Source organism: Mastomys coucha, unplaced genomic scaffold (genome assembly GCF_008632895.1).
Source record: "Mastomys coucha isolate ucsf_1 unplaced genomic scaffold, UCSF_Mcou_1 pScaffold12, whole genome shotgun sequence".
NCBI lineage: Eukaryota > Metazoa > Chordata > Mammalia > Rodentia > Muridae > Mastomys > Mastomys coucha.
Genome location: NW_022196894.1, coordinates 19,193,557 through 19,212,495, shown reverse-complemented (window position 1 = coordinate 19,212,495; position 18,939 = coordinate 19,193,557). Strand labels below are relative to the sequence as shown.

The following is an 18,939-nucleotide window of genomic DNA, read 5'->3' as shown; positions in this document are numbered from 1 at the left end:
AGAATGACCATAAGAACAGTCAATAAAATCAAAGAACACAAATTGTTGAGTGAATTAAAAAAAAAACAATACAAATAAAGAGCTGAATGAAACAAAGACGGTACAAGATATGAATGAGGAATTCAATGGTGATAAATACCGAAATCAAATAAAAACTTTGCAAATAAAAAACTCAGCAAGTCAAATTAAAAACTCAGTAGAAAGCTTCACAAATAGATCAAGTAAAAGACAATTTCAGGGCTGAAGATGGCAATGATTTAGAAATTCAGACCGCAACACAAATAAAGTAACAAAATGGAATAGAACATGACAGAGCTACAGAACACCATTAAAAATTATCTACCATAGGCATAAATGTAAAAACAAAGAAAAAGTAAGCAAACAGTTGGTATCAACAGAAGCATGAGAACATGATTATGGATGCTGAGCATCCACATAAAAGCCGGGTACAGTAACTTCTCTAACCCCAGAGCGTGGGTGTGACACAAATACAGACAGATCCTTGGAGTCTCTAATCTTGCAGTCTAGCCAACTGGCAAGCTTCAGGTTTGTGGTGGTTTGAATAGGCTTGGTCCAGGGAGTGGCACTATTTGGAGGTGTGGCCTTGTTGGAGGAAGTGTGCCACTATGGGAGTAGGCTTTAAGACACTCCTCTCTACCATGTGGGAGCCAGTCTTTTCCTAGTGACCTTCAAATGAAGATGTAGAACTCTCAGCTCCTCCTGTACCATACCTACCTTGATGATAATGGATTGAACCTCTGAACCTGTAAGCCAGCCCCAATTGAATGTTGTCCTTATAAGAGTTGCCTTGGTCATGGTGTCTGTTCACAGCAGTAAAACCCTAACTAAGGCAAGGTACAATGAGAAACCCTGTCTCAAAAAAGCAAGGTGGTGGGAGACGGAGGAAAACACACCCAGATGGACCTCTGGACTGCATAACTGTATATACATGCATACATACACACACACACACAAAAGAAAGAAGGAAAGAAAGAGAAAAGGAAAGAAAGAGAGAAGAAAAGAAAGAAAGAAAGAAAGAAAGAAAGAAAGAAAGAAAGAAAGAAAGAAAGAAAGAAAGAAAGGTAGAAAGAAAATATTCAAAAGTTATAGCAGGGGCCACTAGAGAGATGGCTCAGCAGTTAAGAGTACCATTGCTCTTGCAGAGAACTAGACTGAGCTCCCAGTAACCATATAGTGGCTCACAACCACATATAACTCCAGTTCCAGGGTATCTAATGGCTTCTGATCTCTGTGAAAACCAGGCATGCACACTTATATACATGCAAGCAAAATGTCCATATACATAAAATAAATCTTAAAAATATATATTTAGTCATAGAAACTTCTGAAACCCAGGGACAAAGATAACCATCCACATACAGAAAACATTCAGAATGCTAAACAAGTAAGACCAGAAGGACTTCGCCAAATTATATTATAACGTTCTGAACAAAAAATACTGGATAATCAAGAGGTGAGTACAAAGTCATATTTAAAGGCAAAGCCATCTTAACGCAGCAGATTTCTCCACAGAAACACTAAAATTCAAGACGACAGTGAATGACATGTTCCACGTTCTGAAGCAATAACTGCCAACCTACATTATTATTTCCAGAATAGCTTTCCCTTAAAACTGAAGGCTAATCTTGATTGTCCACCTGACGTGCCTGGGAAGAGGAAACCTCAGTTAAAGAACTGTCTTCATCAGCTTGTCCCAAGGATATCTCTAAGGGGCCATTTTCTTAATTGCTGATCAATGTAGGAGGGTCTAGCCCACTGTGGAAGGTGCCACCCATTGGAGGTGTGCCTGGGTTGCAAGCCAGGGGAAGCAAGCCTGTGAGCCTGTTCCTATGTAGTGCCTGGTTCAGTTCCTGCCTTATCCCCTTAGTGGTGGACTGCAGCATGTAAGCTAGATATGTCTTTCCTTCTCCTTAGCAGCTTCTAGTCAGTGCCTTCCTCAGCCCAGTGTCAGAAGTAACTAGAGCAGAAGCTGGTGCTGGAGCGTGGCTTGTTGCATTGACAAACCTCATACTTTGTGGGAGGAAGGCAAACGATTTTGGAACTCTGGGCTGGAGCGGCCATTAAGGGCTCAGCTGGATGGGCTGCTCAGGGAGCTGGGAGACAGGGATGCTGAAAGCAGTGTGGGTGACAGAAGCCTGAAGCGTGAGGATGGACTGGACGCTTTCAGTGAGATTTAGGACTTTTACACTGCTGGGATTGTGTTTTATACACTGTGGTATTAATATTAACATGAGATCTTCAGTACAAGCCAAAAAGAGGAAAGTTATTGTTTAACCATGATGTGCTTGTATGTCAAGCTGACAAGGCTCGAGTGAGCTTGTGACAGCTCATCTTGGTTGTCAACTTGAGATGCCTCGGAAGTGGGGAACTCAACCAAGAACGCTTGTCAGACTGTTCCTTGGGCATGTCTGTGAGGTATTTCCTTAGTTGCTAATTGATGCAGGACGGCCCAATACACTGTGATTGGTGTCATCCCTGGGTCTGTGTTCTACAAAAATAAATAAATAAATAAAAAGTGGCGGAGGAAGAAGGTCAGTAAGTGGTGCTTCTCCATGGGCTGTCTTGGTTCTTGCTTCAAGCTCCTGCCTTAGCTTCCCCCAGTGATATACTACAGCCTACAAGTCAAATGAACCCTTTTCTTCCCCAAGTTGTCTTTGGTCAGGTGTTCTATCACAGCAACAGAGACCTAACCAGAACAAAGGACAGAGAAATAAAGTTTCCACAATAGACATAAGCCAAATACATGAGCACCAGGGTCACTCAACAGAAGACACTTGAAGGAATTCTTTACATGGAATAGAAAAAGAATCATAGCACTTTAGCCATTGGAAGAATAAGCTGCACTAGAAGAGTAGACAAGCAAAGCAAGTAGGAGAGCCCCAAGCATTACTAAAACAACAAAAGGAAAAGAATTAATGCATACCTTTTGTCTTAGTCAGGGTTTCTATTCATGCACAAATATCATGGCCAAGAAGCAAGTTGGGGAGGAAAGGGTTTATTCAGCTTACTTCCACATTGCTGTTGATCACCAGAGGAAGTCAGGACTGGAACTCAAGCAGGTCAGGAAGCAGGAGCTGATGCAGAGGCCATGGAGGGATGTTCCTTACTGGCTTGCTTCCCCTGGCTTGCTCAGTCTGCTCTCTAATAGAACCCAAGACTTCCAGCCCAGGGATGGCACCACCCACAAGGGGTCCTACCCCCTTGATCACTAATTGAGAAAATACCGCACAGCTGGATCTCATGGAGGTACTTCCCCAACTGAAGCTCCTTTCTGTGATAACTCCAGTCTGTGTCAAGTTGATACACAAAACCAACCAGTACACCTTTCAATAATTACTAAGTGTTAATAGCCTCAATTCTCCAAGGGAAAAACCCAGACTAACATACTACATTAAAAAAACAGGATCCATCAATTTCTATTTCTTGTATTCTGTCTGATCGATAGCAAGGGACTAAGACAAGAAAAGAACTCAATGGCACAGTGAAATATAGGAAAATCAAAAACAAAGCCAAGCCCCCTGTAGACTGAACAGCATACCAGTAAACGCTGCAAGGTTTGCAGAGGTCAGGGGCAGGGTCCAGCTACCTGGGTTTTCTAAGCTCTCCAAGTACTGCAAAATGCATGATACCTGATAATCTCTTCTCTAAGGTACACAGTTCTCTATAAATTCAACAGAGATCCATTCTAAGAATCTTTTTAGGGGCCCAAGGATCTCTGAAACTATAGTAAATTTCCACATTATACATATTACAGTATTGAGAAGCACAGATTAATGGCATTAATTAATGACATCCTCCATTAGATTGTCAAAAAAATAAAATAAAGGTTCAGACAACTCCCCAAGATTCTAAGTTTATACCATGTATAATCTCATTGTGTTATTTTTGTTTGTTGTATTCACATTACTGAAGACACAGATGTTATTCAACAAAAATTCTATATATTTTTTAAAGATTTATTCTTATTTATGTGTCTGTGTGAGTGGATGCCATGTGTGTGCATGTGACTGCAAAGGCTCAATCCCCTGGAGCTGGAATTACACAGCTGTGAGCAGCCCAACAGTGCTGGGAACCAAACCAGCGTCCTCTTGAAGAGCAGCAGTGCTCTTAGCCAGTGAGCCATGTCTCCAGCACTGAAAAACTCCTTAACTTTACATTCATGGCTTTTAAACCTAAGGTGAAAAAAAGTACAGCTGTGAGGGAGAGACAGCCAGCCAGGAGGAACGGCAGAAATGCTTCCTGCTGCCTGTTCCCACGGGAGTTCCTCGGCTCACTGACCCACTCAGCACAGTCCATAGACATAACCTCAGTTGCATTTCTAGAGTCCACATGCACCAGGAACACTGCATGATGCAGAGGAGTTCAAATGAAGGAGGAGCCGGGATGTACTACGGAGACTCAAAGAGAATGAGGAAAAAGAAAAGAAATCACAAAGTAATGGAAGGTTTCCCTGGGTTCCATTCAATAACATACACCATGTTCTTAACCCCACATATGACAGTGTGACCATCTCTGAGACCACACATCCCCAGGGACCGAGGACCAGTCTTCCACCAGATGTTTCCCCTAAGGTGCCGTTCAGACACATGGTCTTTCTAAATATAAAAATATTTTCATCCTCCTGGAAACAGTGCAATGATGTCCTTGCTGTGAGAGAAGGGGTCCGGGGGCTGGAGGAGGGGCTACAAGACAACTCTTATTTTACTCTTGGTCTGTGGAGCAAGGACAAGAGGCTCTGGCCTTTATAAGCTGACTTTATCTTGGAACAACAGACTATTCTAAACAGCAGACCGTTGAGATCAATAAGGCCTTGAACACATTTCAAAAAGGAACAAACTAGCCAAACCAATTCTGAACAGCTATAGATAGGGACATTCTAAGCCTAATCAGAGAGAGGATGGTGTTATCCAGAGCAAAGGATGCAGGAAAATGGTAGACTCCAGACATTAGGTGTCCTCTTCCTCAGGGGCAAAACACGCCAGCCTTTGTGAGTACATTCCTCTCATTTTTAAAAAAGATATCTGCATGTGAACATATTTGGGGTGTGTGTGTGTGTGTGTTCATGAGAGTGTGTCAGTGCAGGCGGGTGGATATTCAGATGTCATATCAAATAACTAGCCTTTTAACATGTGAGTCACCTTCCCAGCTTGGCATTTGTTTTTAACAGAGCTTAATGTTCTCTGTATTTTGCTGAATTCTCTTCACTAAGAGTACAAGAGTTGAGGAAAACTCCTGTAACATCTGCTGCTGCTGCTGCTGCTGCTGCTGCTGCTGCTGCTGCTGCTGCTGCTGCTTACTTAGCAAAAGTTAACCTGGAGAATAGCCATTCAAATGGTAAAGGTTTAAAGGTTTGATGGACCAGTTGCCATTGAGATGGGAAATGTGCCATACTCCAGTCTCAGCTCTGGCAGGCCCCTGGGGATAGTGTTGAGCCCTCCATTCATTAGTGAATCTTCTTGCAGCAGGAAGAGTTCATGCAGAGACCCACAGCTGGCGCAGTGCTGAGAACAAGCGGTACAGGCATGCTTGGCTCTACGCAGGAGGCCATACCACCCCTCCATGGCTCAGAAACCCACAGAGGTGGGGGTGGAGGGCATAAGAACCAGGGGAAGGGGAGAAAGACATCCTCTGGACCTGACACAGTGGATGCACTCATGCAGTCCCTGCAGCTGTGGCTGTCTGTACAACACCGATCCCACCATCATTTCATGCTGGGTGGAGGGGGGCCCATGAGGCTCCGCCCCACTTCAGGCAGCAATGGTGGTTGGAGGAGGGGTGTTACTTTCTTCAGCGGCACAGTTATTGCTCCAGTAAATAACCTCTCACCCACACCTGGACACTCAGTGGGGCACACACAAGAAGACATGAAAGTAGGAGAAGAAACTCCAGAAGAAGGGTTCTAGTAAGAGAGGGAGGGGGATGGGAGGAGAAAGAGGCACAAAATGACTAAAATTCACTACACAAACATAAAACTGTCAAAACTATTTTTAAGGATTTGGAGTCAGTACCTCCATATGATCCATTGCTCTCTGCCACACCGACTGCTTCTCCTCAGCACTGTGACCAGGAATAGATAAGATGTTGTGGATGTAATTGAAGACTTCTTCCTGTGGAGCACAAGGCAATTCATCCCTTCAGTCAATCAGGGATTCAGTGACAGCTGCTTTGGGTACCAGTCTCCATAAACATCATCTATTAGGAGATGAAAATCCACTTGGATTTGGAGATAGTTTATGGAAACTGGCATTAGAGGAAAAGCAAGTACTTAGAGCACAGGTAGACTCTTAGAAGTTCTAAATCTATTTCACTTAAACTTGATCTCAATCTGTTAACCCTCAGTGTCCTAACTGAATAGCATATTTTTATTGTGGGTAATAGCTGTCTGTCTGTCCACATTCCCAATTCCATCTCAAATCCCTCTTGCCCTTGTCAACTATACTCCCTTTGTACTAGTTCTCATTTCATCCATGTGATCTCCATTCAGCTCCCTGCTTCAAGACATTCACGTCCAGTCCTCCCTATGTTACCCCCTCCCTACCTTAGAGCTCATCTTTGAGCAGCTTCTCTAACACCAAAGGTCAGGTACACCCCAGTCTCTGCTAGCTGTCTATAACTCAGTCCCTTGTTATCCCCCAGAGCCACACCCAGCCCTCTTGCCTAGCACAACAGTTAATTCTACATTTGTTTGCTACCAGTGTCTATCACTGGGTTATACACACAAACTTCAGGAACTTCAATTTAATTAGTAGTAATATAGACTCTATTTATAGCAGAAACTCAACAAAAGCCAAGTGAATACGGCTGAGGAAGAGGGAGTGGGGGTAGAAAAGGGGCGCAGCAGGCTTTAAGCTGACCTCTCTCAATGGGTCGTGCAGGTAGCAGTCAATGATCTTGTCATACTGGTGTTCTCGCTCATACATAAATTCACAGATTTGATAGCTGGAATGTGAGAGGACAAACTTTAGCTGCTAAACAGGCCAGTGGTGATGCGCTTCTCACACTCAGAACTTAATTAAAACACGTGAAAAGGGAATAGTGCCGTTTCTAATGCTAAAAACAGGTCTAAGAATTCTAATCCAAAGGTGCCTCAGACTTGGAATCTCACATCAGGAATACAGTAGGGCATATACAAATGTCTAAATACTACAAACCCTCAAGAATCTGGTCCCAGGAATTTCACATATAAGTAGTTGGCCTGTTACATATATCTACCAGACAGAAGAGCCTGCCTCTTTCCTACTGACTGAAGATGCTGCTGAATGCTATGTTTTACAAAAGCCTTAAAGAGACAACGTGTCAACTAAGAAATAGCTGGTATCAGCAGTTGGCAAAAATTTATATATTAAGTTTTTTTGTTGAAAACTAAATACAACAAACAAGGTGAATAAGTGTTGGCATATTTTATCTTCTGACCGATGTTAACTGTTATATTATTCCTACTGAGCATAATTGTTGCAATCTAACAAACACCACACACATTAAATGTAGAGCTTGGCATGTCTATGGGGCCAGCACTGGGAGGCAGAGACAGCAACATGACAAACGCAAGTCATACAGAGCACATTCCAGCACAGCCCAGGGCTGCACAGTGAGAACCTGTCTCAAAAATAGATACGTGTATAAACAAGGTGAAGCATAGGAACACTACTTCTTACTTTCAGGTTAAAACAAATATACTTTTAATTTATGCTATACAATTCTGTAAATTTTGCTAAGTTTCAGAGTTCATGTGAAAGCCAAAAACAAAAACAAAAACCCCCACTCTCCCAAGCTTATGTTTTTGTTACTGTTATTGGTATGCCCTTTCCTTTTTTTGTTTTTTGAGACAGGGTTTCTCTGTGTAGCTCTGGCTGTCCTGGAACTCACTCTGGGTATGCCCTTTCTTAGTTAAAATAGCAGAGATGCAAAATAAAACTAGGTTTCATGTTAGAGAATAACAGAACTACAGAAAATTAATATACAGCTTCAAAAGAGCTCACAATGCTGCCTTCTCTGCCATGCGGATGAGCCGACTCTCTTCAAATTGAACTATGCCTCCGGCCTGCAGCAATTCTAAAAGGACCTGAAGATTTAAAACAAACGAGCAAAAACACTTTGAGAATTGTTTTATATACTAGTTCTCTAAGAGTCCACGCAGCCATGCAGCCCATAACCTCCTTCCCGTGTCTTATCACTTTGGTGATATTTGGGGCTGCATTCACTGCCACATGATGACCCTGCTCTTCAAACAGGAAAGGTTTATCACAGTGTTTCCAGGTATATCCCACACACTTACACTAACCTCTAAATACCCCTAATGCTTTTCTAAAAAGTTGCTTGTGTGCATGTTATATGTATGAGTGTTGTGCCTGCATGCACATGCACCAGGTGTGCATGTCTGGAGACTGCAGATGACAAAAGAGGGTGTGGCATTGGATGCCCTGGAAGTGGAGTTACAAATGGCCAAGAGAACCACATGGGTGCTAGGAATCCTCTGCATGGGTGCTTGGTGCTCTGCAAGAGTGCCTGATTCTCTTATTCACTGTGCCATCTCCCTGGCCCTAAGCAGTTAGTTTTGGTACTTTTATGCCTTATGTTTTTGTAAATCTATTCCACAGACAGTGCACAGCTTTACACACTAATTATTTTAATTAAATATAGGTTTGTATGTGCGTGCACGTGCGTGCGTGCATGCATGTGTATGTGTGTGTGTGTGTGTCTATTAGAAACTCTCAAAACATACAAAGGTGGGAACAATTCAAATGTCTATCAAAGATGAATAGACAAATAAGGTAACACTCACTCATACACACACACAAATTAATATTATTTGGTTTCAAAACAGAAAGAAAGGTTGGATGTATGGTACAATATGAATAAGCCTTAAAGATTCTGTGCTAATGAAATCAAGCCCAAAGGGATGGGCAATAAACACTGTATGCCTAAACTTATATGAGGAGCCAGAACAGAGAGAAAATAAAGACTGTGACAGGGAGCCTGGAAGAGGGAGAACATGGAACTGCTGTTTAAAGTAATTATAGCTCTGTTTGGGAAGGTGGATCAGCTGGAGACTGTGGAATGGAGTTGATGCCATTGGATGTAAGACTTAAAATGGTGCATCCCAGAGCTCTTGGTAGGGGATTTGCCTAGCAGTCATGAAATTATAAGTCTGATCCCCAGGCATGGTATCACTTGCCTATAATCCTCAAGTTCAGAGAGATCAGGAATTCAAGGTCATGCTTAGCTACATAGTGAGTTCAAGGCCAGCCTGGGCCACAAGGGGACATTTTAATCCGGGTATCATGGTGCACTCAAGATGCTGAGGCAGGAGATAATAAATTGTAGGCTAGCCTGGGCAACAGAGCAAAACCTCATCTCAAAAACAAAGGCAAAAAAAAAAAAAAAAAAAAAAAAAAAAAAAAAAACAAGAAAAGCCAAAAACATTGGTTCTCACATCATTTTCCTGACAGCAGCTGAAGATGAACTGTAAGCAAGACAACTATGCAGCTAGGGCCTCGGGGCTGCCTGAGAGAGCTCAGGGTTCTGAGGCACAGAACCCTTGTCAGAGTACAAAGGACCTTCAGCAAGAATATTTTGTTTATTATTTTGATGTTGAACAAAACTGATCCAAATTTTTCATTCAAGGCCCAAATTTAATCCATTTGGAGCACTGGAATGCACTGTCACATATAATAAAAGTGGGATGAAGCCTACTCGCTCTGTCAGTTTGGAATGAGTTGAAGCCAGTCTTACTGACTCAGCCTGACTGTCATCACCAGGGATTTTTGTAAGCAAGTTATTAAGTATTATTAAAAATTAAACTAATTTGTAACTATGTGCATTAAAAGCAACCATAATGAAACTCAAAAATCATCATTTCCTATTATTAAATCGTATTTTGCTGCTCTGTCTCCTCTTGGGGCTATGTAAGCCTGCCACAGCTGCATCTGGACGGTGGAGGCACACACAGGTGTGCAGCTAGGCGCCTTCCAGCTCCATGTTTACTGACAACACATCAGAAGATTAAGTAAGCCATCGTAGGATCCCTACAGATCATCGAAATGGTATTCAAAATCTTACTTTTTGAAGGGTTGTAAAAACAAGCAAACAAAGAAAAGAAAACAGACCCACTTGTGGCCTACACAACCTAAAATGTTTACTTTTGGCTCCTTGATAGCAATAGTTTGTCGGTCCCTGACAAAGAAAATGGAGAAAATATTAACAAGGCTGTTAAGCTTAAAAGTCCAAATGACTGGACCAGCACGTAGGTAAAGGGGCTTGGCCCCAAGCTTGCCGACTTGAGTTCAATCCCTGGGTCCGACATGGTGGAAGGAGAGACCTGACTCCGGAAACTTGTCCTGAAACATGCACTGTGGTTCATGCTCATACACAGTATCTGACTGTAGACATTACAATGTAATGGGAAAGGGGAACAGTTTATTATTGTTGTTATTATTCAAAAGTATTACCTATAAGGAGTGACAAGAGAGGGTAATGGTTAGGGCTGTGTGCTGCGGGAGGTGTTCATATGTATGAAAATGTGCTAAAAGAAAATAATAAAAACCAACCTATTATCTGACTGGGCAAAGCAGTCACTCCACTGATGAGAGAGTAAAGTTCTGACAGGTTTTACTTTCACCTTACTTATTTACATAAATTTACACAAATGGCAACAGTCATATCAGTAACTATATTTGGGAAACTAATTACTGTCTATGAGCACACCATTGGGAAATACTAAGAAATCCTGCATAAACCAAGTCTAATGTGTGACAAGCAGTGTCAGGAGTGCTGGGTCAGCAGGAAGGAAGTCACCAAGTACTAATTTGAATTGTGACCTTGAACAACTTATCTCATTAATTTTTACCACTTTAAAAACTGAGGAGGGGAAACCATCTGAATTGGAACCTTTGTTAATTAATATGGGTAAGGTGCTGTGGTTAGTCTGAATTTAATGTTCAGACTTGGCCACATCTAGATACTAAACCCTGGAAAGCAACCTCACCATGTTACTTCACCTTCTGTCAAAGGTTTATATATTAAGAGGCTGTGCACACACCGCGCACCACGATCCACCTTCACTACTATAGGCAAACAGGTGTAAACAGAAAAGTTCCCTCCCTGTTACTTGTTCTCCATTTAGCCTAACAGGAATCTGAACTGCTCGCCCTGTTCTCTAAGTTGTCTGACACAGTCACTGGTCCACAGACAAGTGGTTAACGGCTTCACTGCTGCCAGTCTACACTCTTCATCTGAGACTGAGCTGTGCACTGCCACCATGAAAGCCAGCTCAACAGTCACAACTATAAACTGTTGTGACTTAATACCTTACAAAGTCTGGTGTCCATTTTAAGCCGGTTGACATAGTACCCACAATTTCAGTGTAAAGGCTTTTAAATAAAGCACGCCTCATGAAAGGGGCACAAGAGGACAGAAGTGGCGGTTAGGTACTATCCCAGTACTCACTGGGGGTGGGTGGGGCCCTCCGTGCAGTGGCACCCTAGGATACTCCCCAGACGGAATGTGCCCACACTCAGGCTCCTATAATTCACATGACCAGCTGCCTCACGCCCCTGCAGAGAAAACTTCTCAGCCATGATGGGCTACACATGAATTAAAATAAATGCTTAGGATACCTTATCACAGCAATAGCAAAAGTAACTAAGACAGGCTTTATCCCCAATCTTTGGCACAGAGTTCTAGTGTCCGTACCTGCTGTCTTTCGGAGTGGCGGGAGTCATCATCAGGGCTACAGAGGAACTCAAGGACCTGGCCAAAGGTAACAGCAATGATTATCCAATGTCATCAAAAACATCTGCATGGACAGTGGTGTCCCAGTCAATGGCCTACTGTGTGCATCTGGCTTCAAAAACACCTATATTTAGAATGTGTCCTATTCAGATTTCTTTACTATTGAGAAATGTAACTGGGAGCATTTCTTTTTGAGTTCCTTAATGCCATAGTCAGCAGGAATGGGCTTCAGTCAGCACATTTGAATCTAAATCTTATCCTACACATAATAAGATTTCTACTAGGGGAAAAAAAAATCCTATCCTAAGTCTGGTTTTAGATGAGTTATTTAACCTTTCTGGGATTTCTCTGAAAAAAATGAGGATAAATGGACTGGTTTCAGAATCTCTGGAAAACTTAGTGACTGCACACAAGGTTTTGCTGGGTGGTAGAAGTGCTCAGTGCATCGCCTTATCACCCCTGGCTTCTTTAGACAGAAGGTGGTTTCCACACTACCTGGGGACATGTAGGGGATGTTCTGACCTGCTGGAAAATGCCTGGAGGAAAGTGACTTATAAGCAATTGCAAGAGTTCTCAAAGTAGCTCCTTCTCCAGGCAACCAAAAGGGTCTTACCATCAGAGAAAGAGGCTCTTACGTTAGCGAATGAAGAAGCAGAAAACCTAAGCAACTCAGAGTAACCAAATAACGATTAGGATAGACTATTGATAGCCATGTCCCCATAATGCTAGGCGCTGGGCAAAAATCACGCAACACAGAACACACTAAAACACACATCCCTGCTTAGATCCCAAGATTGAACACAGATCCCAGCAGTCTGTCTTGTCTATGAACAGAGAAGAGAAGAAAGCAGTTCCAAGTCTCATTGTAAAGTCACTTACTTGATCAAAGAGGGTTCTGTTTACAAACAAGGTATTGTCAGGTTTTGCGAGCTGCCGAGCGAGGAATGTAAAGAGACACCCCACTTGTGATGGGGTAAAATCTGAATTCTCCACCATAACCTGGTGAGCAAAAGAAAAGTGGTTAGCAATATTCTATCTGGCATGCACACCTATCAATACAGAAAAAAGTATGTTGCGTTGGGCTTAAAAGTCAAATGATCTGATAGTAAAGAAATCTCAGGAAGGAAGTCTCTTACAACTGCCTTCATGGCGTGGCCACTTTCTGCGGATCTGCAGACAGCTCTGGAGTTGGTGGCTTGTGAATGGACTTTTACAACTGTATACAACAGGTGTCCAGTCACGAACATGCCTTTGGTTTACCTTTGTTTTCATGTCCTAAGTCCCCACGATATACAGAGTGCTATGGCAGGGGCCTTTCACTGAGTTGTGATGGTAAGCATAGATTGTCAACTTGACAGAATCTAGAATCACCTGGGAGATAGAGCTCTGGGCCTGCCTGTGGAGGATTATCTTGATCATATTAATTGAGGTGGAAGACCTGCCCACCATGGGCACCACCATTCCCTGTCTAGGATCCTGTCCTCAAGGGAGAAGAAGACTGAGCAACAACATTTGGAATCATGAACTAAGAAGAAAGGTGAGTCAGATAAACATCTTAAAATGTGTAATCAGATCACGTAATTACAAAAAGAAAAATCACAGAAGCCCAATGTTTTAAAAATAAAAAACCCACAATGAATCGCACCTTAGATTCACTACTACAGAAGGAATCTGTGAGAAAACAAGAGAGAAATAGCTTCTAAGCTGAGTTCTCAAGTCTTAAGTGGAACTTTTGCCAAGGAAACATCAACCAAGAGAAGCAAGAGCAAAGGCATGTGTGAGGACTGGAAGACAGGAGTCTGACAGAGAAACCCTAGTTCTATTGGAATGCAGAAGGAGGAGGATAAATCAGATGGCAGCTTCAGAAATCTGGAACATATGACACAGACCATGGGATGACCAGAGGGGCTAAGCAGGAGAGTGGATTGTGACCGGAGTGTGTGTGGAGAAATGATCCTGTATAAGTGTCAGGAGCCCAATGTGTGAAGGACCTCATAGGCCCAAGGAAGGGGTCCTGACTGCAGCAGTGATGAGAGCTGAAGCCCAGGGCAGAGAGAAGCCGAACAAGTGTTCCTACATATGGAAAATGTAACAGACACATTCTGCACATTGTCAGAGGGTGGATAATCCTGCCGTTAACAAAGAAAGAATGCAGACATTTGTGGTTGAAGATTGTGTACTGTCGAGGGCTGTCATGTTGAATGAACTGGGGAAAATGTACCTCAAGAGAGGGTTTAGAATCCAGCATATCCACTATAAGGCTTCCAAGTTCTACCCTTTATCCTCCATTCAGAGACAGACTTAAAGTATGAACCTTTGCCTGCTATAAAACAGTCTCTAGGGCCTCTTCTGATCTTCCTACTCTGGGAGCCCTCCTGCTTTACTGTGACAGTCAGCACTTGTTAAGTGTATTATCATTGCCAAGTTATATTACCAAGAAACATAGCCTTGAGTTACACTTTCTGTTCTGTGCTCCCTGTACATCTAAGTTGCCAGCTAGCTCCCTGCACACAATACACATTCTAGCCCATGATCTCAGAGAGCTTTCCATGGCTCAGTCTCTGCCCTGCTTGGTCCCAAGTTCCCTTTTCTAGGATTCCATGATCAGGGCCCATCTCCAGCGCTCCTCTGAGCTGTATCCCTTCCTTCTGCTCTGTAAGGCTGCAAACTCTCACCTTTACAAAAGCAGCTCTGGTTCACAATCAATTCTTTTGCCTACTCAGTAAATGTCTGATTCTATCCTACAGTATCTCCATGTTTTCCTCCAAAATATTTCAAAGGCCATGATTACAAATTTCATGGGTATCATTTAGTCTCAAGTTGCTTTCCCTATGTGTGCAACCATACAGTACATAATGAGCCTATCTACCCGCCATTCTACTCGCAACACTCCTGCCAAAGTATACTTCAACAACGCAAGCCTGCCACCGGAAAGCAGTGACCTCTGTTCTCTTCATTGATCTGAGGTGGTATGATTGTAAACGCAGGAAAGAACAGTGCCTACTGACAGTCCCAAGGAGTTATAGAGCTCCAGTCTCTGCATCTGTATCATCCTTCTAGACTAGAATAGATTCAAATTCAAATCCCATCTTGACTAATGTAGAAATGCTTCTTAAACACCTATTAGCTTTCAGGAATTGTAGAGCACACACTCTGGGCATGCTACAACAATGGGGTCTCTGTGGATATAGTAAATATAGTATAACATAATTAATAAAATTGATAAAAAATGCCACTAGTGATAATCCTCAGTTTCTACCTTCACGAAGCTCAAGTTGAGATAGGAAAATCTGTAAACATACCTAATACAACGTGTAAGTGCAGATCAAAGTATCTTGAAAATACAAAGGAGCTCTAACCAATGTAGAAGCTTGTGGGAGGATGTAGAAGATGGTTAGAAATCTAGCAGAGAAAGCAGGAAAGAGGCTTGACTGGCTGAAAGAACATAAGTCATGACAGTGACACATGGGTGAAGAAAATGTAAAATAGCTCGTGTGTAGAAGGGGAAGGGATGGTGGGAAAAGGAATCAGCTACAGAGCAGGCAAGGATTATGAAATACAGAGGATCTTAGATGTCACATTACATCACTCACAGATATAGCATCAAAGTGGACTAAGCTAGGCCATAGGTCCAATACCATTTGTTCCCCAAAGGTATACAAGCTGGAAGCTTGGCCTCTATGAAAAGGGTGAAACTTAGGTTTAGTTGGCAGAAGCTACGTGCCCACAGACGTCAATGATGAGACTAATGCTGAGCTGTCATAAAAGGTTATGCCTGATCCCTGTATATATACTCTCTGATTTCCCGACTCTTTCATATTCACCGACACCATGATGCCATCTACCACAATATGACAAAGCCAAGGGGACCTTTATTGGAAGCCAATCAGGTGAGACTGATTTTGAGCTTTCAGTTTCCAACATTGTAAAAAACCTCTTTTCTGTATAAAGTCCCCGGGTCTGTCTTACAGTAAAATTGCACTAACATCCACTCGAGTATCCGTTCTTCCCTCCTAACTGATAAACACAACTCCTAACTTTTAGCTGAGCATATGGTGACCCAGGATGCTTCAATCTCTCTTGGTAACTTTCAAAGTCCTGGATCACATGACATTATAAGCAGTTTTATAGTATACAACTTCAAAGACATTTCCTGAAAGACACATGTCATTCTGTGTCTTTCTGACACTGGCTTGCTAGCTGCAGAGTAACAGCTGGCTCTGAGCAGCCTCACTGAACCATCAGAGACCCCGTGCTAAGTATAACAGTAACAAAGCAAGCTCAGTGCCTGGGATCTGAGTCTCTCCCCTGGATCAGGTTGCCTACCTCCAGCTTAAGAAAGAACCACACATTCCCAATGTAGTTAAACTACTGCCATTTTGAGTTATCTCATGGGGATAATTTAATTCTAACTGACCTAGCAGAGAGCTACAGAAAAATACGAGATAGACAAAAGGCAGGGTTACAAATAGGTACACTAGCTGGGAATTGAGGTAGAATTCTTTATATTAACTACCTGGATCTAACTGGTTTTATTTGAGAATTTGAAGATTCTATTTTCATAGTTGTCACCTCTTACCTTGCAAGGTTCATAAATAGCTGAGCTGAACTGTGCTATGCACACGCTCTGCATATTACAAAGAATATTACAGATGCAATGTGCTTCTACTACATATAACTGGAGGACATTTCCATCTGGCTTCTTGACCAAAGACTCTAAAAGAGGTAGCCTCCTTTTTATGGGCCGATGAAGAATGACAACTGAAACCCTCTGAAGAGCAGTGCCGACACAGAGGACAGGGTCTGTCTGTCTCTGCACACACTCGTAGCAACAACATGGATCCAAAAATAGGTCTTTGCTGATTCTGAAGCTGGATTGGGACAGTCCTCAAATCATCTATAAGTGTCACCCATCATTCCAGTGCCACGGCAGAACATGCCACTGCCATAGTAACCAACTGAGCCTGGGAAGGCACAGAGATGGCTGACACAAATTACTTCTTAAATCTGTCTCTATTACTGCACACAGTCATACTAATAAAGCAATTATCACATTGAGCACTTCTTAAGATGCATAACCTGTATCCCAGCATCCAGACTAATGCTAGGACACAATAAGCTTTCTTGATTGTCACTATTTCATTCACCTCTTAAGGACCAAACCCCATAATATAATACTAGTGCTGCAACAAATGGCTCCATTAAACAGGTTATTTCAAATCCTACTATAAAAAATTCAATTAGTTTAATATAGCACCAATCAATAGAAAGGCATGTACTCTTTGAACACTTACTTTCAATAAAATATCCACAATGCGTTGCTGGTACTCCACAGCTTGCTTATCATTTTTAAAGTCTTCAAAGGTCTAAAAGAGAGAAAGAAAAAATTAAATAACTGTTATTTGCTAATTTTAGGAGGAAGCAAATTACTAAATCTCCCTGCCTTTAGCAGGAAACAACTGAATTTATTTCCTTTTATAAAATAACACCTAGATGATCATTAAAGCATTTGTAAAATAAAATGACAACTGCCCATATTCTAATTTTTAAGGAATATTATCTAGTAATATTCTTCATTTCAGATGTATTTTGTGGAGAAAATATGCATTCAGAATGTTATCCTCACCACACACACACACACACACACATACACACACACACACACACACATACGGGGAGGGAGAATTGTCCATGAATACAGGCTCCTTCAGAGGCAGAACTACTGGCCCCTGAAGCTGGAGTTACAGGTGGTTGTAAGCCACCTAACATAGGTGTGAGAATTAAACCCTCTAGAAGAGTAATACAAGCTCTTAACCACTGAGCCAACTTACGTTGTTATTACAAAAGCAAAGAGTTTGGGAATGAAAGAAAATGTTACAAGAACAAAAAGCAAGGGGCTGTGGAGGGAGCACGAGGCCTTTGTGCTCATAGATCAACAACAGGGGACCTTGACTGTCAAGCACACAAAGTTGTCCTTTCAAAGGAAGGAATGTGACACCTGTTATCTGCCCAGAAGGCTGGGAGTGGACATGGTTTCCAGTCTGGTTGTCTCTGCTCTATTCGTGGCTGGACAACACACCAGACCCTCTCCCAGACCATTATCATAAACTTGTTTTTCTCAATCTACAGAACCTATCTTTATGGGACATTTTCAAGTAATTGTTCCTTGCTAACATTAGAAGGAAACAGATTACGAAATCTTCTTCCTCCCCCATCTCTGTACTCAATCTTCAGAACCTACCTTTATAAAAGGTGTCACATGTACGTTACAAAGATTTTCAATGTAGTCATGTCTGATTTTTATGTACCTTACTTTGTTCCTCAAGGAAACTTATGTATGCCTTGTTGGGCAAGTAGGATTGATTTAGTTATCATCAGGAAGGTTTTCACCGCATTGTACTGTGCTTAAATATACTTAAATGAATTACTTAGGGTCAGACTCTTGAGGTTTGAACCAACATCGACTGCCTTCTTGCCTCCCTTGGACCATCTCTCTGCAGGCCTCTGAAGGTCACAGAGACCCAAGCAGGACTGGGAAACCTGGAGCCAAGGCCTTAGTGCAGAAGAGGAAGATGCCATAGGCTTAGTCACCATTTAGACTTTTACTTGAAATACCTGAAATGCAGTTTACTGTCATGTAAAATAATTTTCATGATTTCTACAATTGAAAAAAGGGATTTTTCAGAGATAGGCATTTTAAAATTAATCATGGTTTACAGCTGTGTAATTCACAACAGTTGGGAAATGAACCAGCTTTGATGTCCATCAACAGAAGAATGGATAAAGAAAATCTGTACCACATATACAATGCAATTTTATGTAGCCATAAAGAATAAAATTGGAAATCATTATGTGAAGGAAATGGGCCAGACACACACTCAGAAAGACAAACACTGCATGCTTTCTTACACATGTAGAACCACAGTGTGTGTGTGTGTGTGTGTGTGTGTGTGTGTGCATACAACTCTGTATTTATAGATGTTTGTGGGACATGGAATTAGAAAGAGGGTCGTAGAGAGATGGAAGAGAAGTGGGATGTAGAGAAGAGTTAGGATGACGTGAGGGGACCTCCTGGAAAAAGGAGAAGAGTTGGCTGGGAGGAGGACCATGGTGGAGAAGAACAAATGAAAACAAAGTATAATGTATGTGCATTTGGTGATGTCCTGTACATGTACTTAATACACTAAC

General features: G+C 42.1%; 1 protein-coding gene across 8 annotated transcripts in view; it reads right to left on the bottom strand.

The window, feature by feature from the left end:
- Vps8 (VPS8 subunit of CORVET complex) overlaps positions 1-18,939 on the bottom strand; it is a 220,950-nt gene that overhangs the window by 101,394 nt on the left and 100,617 nt on the right. For all 8 annotated transcript variants that reach the window (XM_031363491.1, XM_031363497.1, XM_031363498.1 and 5 more), the window contains 6 exons: positions 17,046-17,117; positions 12,631-12,750; positions 11,713-11,769; positions 8,001-8,083; positions 6,876-6,960; positions 6,030-6,128 (listed from right to left, as the gene is read on the bottom strand). In XM_031363491.1, coding sequence (XP_031219351.1) covers positions 6,030-6,128; positions 6,876-6,960; positions 8,001-8,083; positions 11,713-11,769; positions 12,631-12,750; positions 17,046-17,117 — 516 coding nt within the window. The remainder of the gene's footprint in view (positions 1-6,029; positions 6,129-6,875; positions 6,961-8,000; positions 8,084-11,712; positions 11,770-12,630; positions 12,751-17,045; positions 17,118-18,939) is intronic.